At 39.6% G+C, this 6,000-nt stretch overlaps 1 protein-coding gene across 1 annotated transcript; it reads left to right on the forward strand.

Annotated features, from left to right (window-relative positions):
• Positions 1-1,362: 1,362 nt before the first annotated feature.
• LOC149211501 (pentatricopeptide repeat-containing protein At1g73710-like) lies at positions 1,363-5,382 on the forward strand. Its single transcript, XM_089388407.1, is given in 3 exon segments — positions 1,363-2,753; positions 2,755-4,556; positions 4,559-5,382. Coding segments are annotated over 3 exon segments (4,017 nt in total).
• Positions 5,383-6,000: the final 618 nt, after the last annotated feature.

A 6,000-nucleotide genomic window follows, 5' to 3' on the forward strand; every position in this document is an offset into this window, starting at 1 on the left:
GAGAGATTGCCATCTTTGCTTGCTCTATTTGGAAGTGGGTGAGCTTTGTCAAAGTAAAGGAGAACTCTTGATGGACCCTGGGAGGGACTTGCACAACACCAAGGCTCAGGTTGTATTTGTTCCTTTTGTTACCTATTAATGCAAATGAGTCCATTCTTCTCAATAACTTGTTATTTATGAGTTGTTTCATGTACTCCTTGGTCTATGTGTTAAATATGTTTTATTCTATGAGATTATCAAGTGCTATTTAGTCGTTTGATTGTTAGTGGATGCAGGTTTCAAAGTGAAGGAGGAGCTCATCCGGATCAGAGGAGCTGGACTGCTACAACAGCGCTGGACTACAGGTAGGATCTAAAACACTTGATTTCCCATATAGTAAATGCATGTTTAGAGAAGGATTGCTCTTGTTTGTCTTGTTTGTCACTAGAGAGTCTTAGGCTCCTAGGGAGGTTGGTTGTGTCCGCCCAATCGACTCTTTCCGCCTGACATGAAACATTTACCTTCATGGGACTTTTGTCATATTCTTTACCCATCAGAGGAAGCATTTCTTTGTTAATTAATGTTTTAGTTACCAATGCTATTAGTATAATTTTTAAAATTTTCTTGATTTTATGAATTATCTCTCTTTCTCCTTTAACTTGAATTACCTAAATGATTATCAACCTTTAGTATCTATTTTTATGCCGTAAGGCGTTTCCCTCTGAAATCAACTCCCCTCTCTGCCTACCTGTCATCTTGTAAGCCACACGATTATATGTTAGACGATTGCAACAATTTCATCCATTGATCGTTGATTCAAAAGGGTTGCCCAAACGGTTTGGGCGTTTCATTTGGCATCGGATCGAATAGTTTCATCCGAGCAGCTGAACCGGTCTCTAGTGCTACATGCGTCCCACTAACCCTGTCATTCCCTACCTGAACACTTTCGTTATGCATTTCACTGCGATTTCTTGGCCACTGCTACTGCGATTTCTTGGCCACTGCGAGGGAGAACGCCCATATAAATCTTCAAGCACTAGTTCCACGCGAATTGAGAGGTGGCGTGCGTCCTGCTATCAACCAAGTCTTCCCGAAGTGTGAGAAATCGTGTTAATATCATAAACTCTGGTTCTGTGTCAATGCGGCAGAGCTGTAAGTCCTGGTTCACTGAAGATCATTTTTTAGAGCCCTACGCGCTGCCAATCAACTTCACGGCACTACAACCTCATCCCGCAGGGATACGATTCAGGCCGCGCAGAAGGTTTCCTTGTTACGAATCTCCATAATCTGTTATTATTTCATTCATGTTTTGCCTTTGCCTATCAAACAGAAGAAATGCTAGCGCAGTCATTAGTAGATATCCCTTCTTCTTCGGCCCTAAACATGGGATATGTTTATCTTTATCCTTATTGCAATACACATCCCAGGAGGGCTAAGAAGAAACAGAAATACAAGCAACATTTTCAATCTGTACATGTTTCTCCAGGTACTGTAACTCCCAGATCATTTTTTATTTCTTGTGACAGTTGTAAAGGGGCGTCAACATTTCATTCTGAGTACAAACTCATGAGATTACGTTCCTCTTCCATCGAAAATGACGCATATCCATTTCAGAATCATGGTGGCAAACCCTCAAACGAAGAAGTCATGGAGAATAGAAGTAATGAGTGCTTAGTGTCAGGCCAATTAGACGAAAACCAGGATTTGTTATATGAGGAATTTAGTAATCTTTCAGAAACCCAAACAGATGGTGTTCGACATAAGGATGGATTAGGAACCACAGATGATTCGAAGAGTGACACGACACAGTTTGGGGTGGAGGGAAGGGCTTTGCAGGGGTTTAAGTGCTGTTCCGATGTGGTGGGCAGGGTTGGGAAATGGTTCGAGGGCAGGACTGAAGACAAAAGTAAGGTTTTGCAAGGATTTAAGAGGGCAGTGGATGAAATTAGGGCTCGTAAAGGGTTCACCAACAGGATGGAATCTGGAAGTAGGAATTTTGATGTCTGTATGGAGGTCTCTAGAGACAAGGGGAGTGTTATTGAAAGGTTTCAAAGTAAGACTGGAATAGAAAGCAGAGTTTTGCAAGGGCGTGTTTTGGAGAAAGATGTTGATTTGCTCAAACATTGTTTATTGCATAATTTACAGTGGTTTGAGGCAGAAGGAAGGGTTTTTGAAAGTCTCAAGAACATGAATGGACTACAAGGTGGGATTTTAGAAAGGGGGAATGGAGAGAGGAGGGAAACTGTTAGTAGTGAGTTCCACCAGCAAAATTTGATGAATAATAGGACAGAATGTGGTGTTCTAGGAGAGTTAAGTCGTGGGACAAAATCAGAACCAAGGATTTATAATGCGAGAAAAAATGGCAGCAGAAGTTATGCAGGTGCCATTGGCATGCATATGGTGCAGAGTTTGGTGAAAATAGACAAAAAATTGGAAGGAGGAAAAGATATGCCAACCTCTGTGGGAAGTCTGCAGGATAAGAAAAATATCAAAGAAACGATTTTGCAAGTTGAAGGTCTTAACTGCGTAAGAGAAAATTTTAACAAAGAGAGAAATACTGAAGGCCATCGTTATCCACCAAAACAGTCTCACAAGAGCACACTAGTAAAGTCAAGTTCAGGGTGCAGAAATGTAACAAAGAAAATGGAAACTAAAAGAAAAGGCTCACACAAATCGTATGGTGGGTGTATCCCAGCCATTTTGCAAGCTTTGGATTCTACAGAGAACATTGACGAAGCGCTTGAACCTTGGGAAGCAAACCTCAGTGCAAAAGAGCACTATCCTAAAAGAGCAGTGGCACTGGGAAAGAGCAGTTCAGATTTTTAAGTGGTTTTAGAAGAAAGAGTGTTATGAAGTTAATGCAATTCACTATAATATCCTTCTTAGAATTCTAGGAAGAGCACAGAAATGGGATCAACTAAAAAAATTTTGGGAAGAAATGGTTAAAGACAAGGTCTTGCCTACCGCCACTACCTATGGTACTCTTATAGATCTGTATGGGAAAGCTGGTCTCAAAGAAGAGGCTCTTCTCTGGCTGGATCGCATGATATCACAAGGTCTCTGGCCAGATGAGGTCATCGTGAACACGGTAGTCCATATTTTGAAGAAGGCAAGGGAATTTGAGAAAGCTGAACAGTTCTTCAGGGACTGGTCTTCTGGGAAAATCTTTCTAGGAAATACTACAAATGTTTGTTCATCTAAATCAGAGCCTGATCAACAGAAACCAAAGGATTTCTTCTATATTAGTCGTCGGTGTGAAGTAAAAAATCATTTTGAGGACCCACTGGGTAAAATGGACTGCTCTCCAAATAATTTTCCTGAAGGAGTGCTCATTAAAGGGTTATTAGATGATAAGTGCATGGATCCTTGCAGAGAGAATGATCAAGTTCAAAGGCCACGCAGTTCTTACATGTATAATACATTAATTGATACTTATGGGAAGGCGGGCCGCCTAAAAGAAGCTTCCAAGTTATTTTCTGAGATGTTAAAAGAAGGAATAGGCCCAAATGTTGTAACATTAAATACCACGATTCACATCTGTGGATCTTATGGATATCTTGACGAAGAAGATGCCCTTATGGTGAAAATGGAAGAGCTTCATTGCTTGCCTGACACAAGGACGTATAACACTCTTATAGCATTACATGCTCAAAATGACAATATTGATAAAGCATTTTGTTACTTCACAAAGATGAATGAAGCAGGACTCATTCCTGATACTGTGGGTTGTCGAACTATTTTATATGCATTTTGTATTAAACACATGGTCAGTGAAGTAGAAGTTGTTGTCAGGGAGATGGATGGATTGGGCATTCATGTGGATGAGTACTCCGAATCAGTTGTTACTAGGATGTATATAGATCTGGGGATGCTTGAGAAAGCATGGGCATGGTTTGAAAGGTTCCATCTTGCTGGAGGAATGAGTTGTGAATGTTATGCTGCCAATATTGATGCATATGGGGAACAGGGTTATTGGTTAGAAGCTGAAAAGGTGTTTAAGTGCAGTCAAGAAAGAGGCGAGGGTCAAACTGTATTAGAATTTAATGTCATGATTAAGGCCTATGGGATTGCAAAAGTCCATGACAAGGTTCTAAAGTTGTTTGAAAGAATGGAAGTTCAAGGGGTTTTGCCTGACAGATGTACATATGCTTCTGTCATTCAGACATTTGCAAGTTCAGGACTTCTAGATGAATCAAAACACTTTATTACCAAAATGCAGGGAGCAGGGTTTGTGCCTAGCTGTTCATCATTTTGTGTTGTTATTTCCGCCTATGGAAGATTAGGTCGAGCTGCAGAGGCAGAGAAGACGTTTGAAAATATGGTTAAAGCAGGTGTGGAGCAGAATGTTTTTGTTTATGGTGCCTTGATAAATTCATTTGCTGAAGCTGGATGTGTGGAAGAAGTTGTAAGTTACTTTCAAATAATGCAAAATGTTGGTTTTGCAGGGAACTCTGTGGTGTATAGTTCTTTGATTAAGGTTTATAGTAAACGTGGTCTTTTGAAGGAAGGACAAGAAACGTACAAATGCATACAGGAATTGGGTGTTGAGCCAGATGCCTTTTTATAAGGTTGTATGCTTGACCTTATGCTCGCACTAATATGGTGACTGAAGCACAAGAACTGTTCAAAGTCTTGAAGGGAAAGCAGCAGGCAAATGAATTTTCTTTTTCCATGATGTTGTCCTTATACAAAAAGAATGGAAGGCTTAATGAAGCCACTAAAATTGCAAAGGAAATGTTAGAATCAGGATTTCTTACTAACGTTCTTTCTTTTAATAGTGTCATTAGCCTGTTCATTGCAGATGGAAGATTGAGAGAGGTTGCTGAAGTTTTTCATCAAATGTTAAAACTAAAGGCTTCACCCAATGAGAATACATACAAAACACTGGGCATTCTTCTTAAGAGAGGAGGAATTCCAAGAGAGGCAATAGAGCAACTCGATGTTGCACGTAAAAGTGGGCTTCCACATGGTATTCAGGCCTTGAGAATGACAATATTTTCTGCAGTGGGGATGCATGCTGAAGCTTTGGAAGCTTGTGATGAACTAAGAGCTTCTGGGTTGGATTTTGATGTGTCTTCTTACAATGTTGTTATATATGCACTTGGTAGTGCTGGGAGGATTAATGAAGCTTACAAGATGTTCATGATCATGCATGCCAAAGGTCTTGAACCAGATACAATTACTTATGCAAGTATGATAATTAGCTATGGGAAGCTAGGATTGGTAGATGGTGTTAGGAGAATGTTTTACAAAATGAAACAGAAGGGTTTTCAGCCAAACGAATTCACGTTCAAGGCAGTGATAGATGCCTATAAAAGTGCTGGGAAGTTTGCTCTAGCTAGATTTGTTACCCAGGAGAGGGAGTTCATGCATCAGTTGCAAGATCATGGTCACGTTACATAAGATTATGCAGATCGGATTTCGAGCTCCATTTCATGTGCAAAGATTTTAAAAGGAAGCTGGCATATCCTGTATTCATGCCGTTGTGTCTTTTAACATTTTGTAAAATTGTAACAGGTTATTTTTTTGGGAAATTTAAATCTATGCTCCTTGTATAGAGAAATTTTGGATAAAAGGGTACTAGTAGTTCTTTTAGTTTATAACAAAAATGCAAATAAAAAGACATTGGTCATTCCCTCCTCCAATATAAATTAAGGCTTTGAAAACAGACTGCAAGCTTTGGGTTTTTGAAGTGGGAAGTTTTGATATTTCTGCTTCACAATAATAAGAGTAATTAGGGTTTTGATATTTTATTTTGTATGACAAGAGAAAAGATGGGCATTATGGATGCTACTATTGTTGTTTCACCAGATAGATAGGCACTTGTATTCGACAGATACTGAATCTGTCAATTTTTCTCTTCATATTCTGGTCAGAGATTAGTTACATCTTATTTAGCATAAATCATTTTCCACTAATGGCTTCGTTCAGTATAGATTAAGGCTTTGAAGGCAGTCTACAAGCTATGGGGTTTTGAAGTGAGAAGTTTTGATGTTTCTGCTTCACAACAGGAAGGGTATT

Source organism: Pinus tabuliformis, chromosome 1_1 (genome assembly GCF_031772625.1).
Source record: "Pinus tabuliformis cultivar Carrire ecotype Pingquan chromosome 1_1, CPIR1, whole genome shotgun sequence".
Lineage (NCBI taxonomy): Eukaryota > Viridiplantae > Streptophyta > Pinopsida > Pinales > Pinaceae > Pinus > Pinus tabuliformis.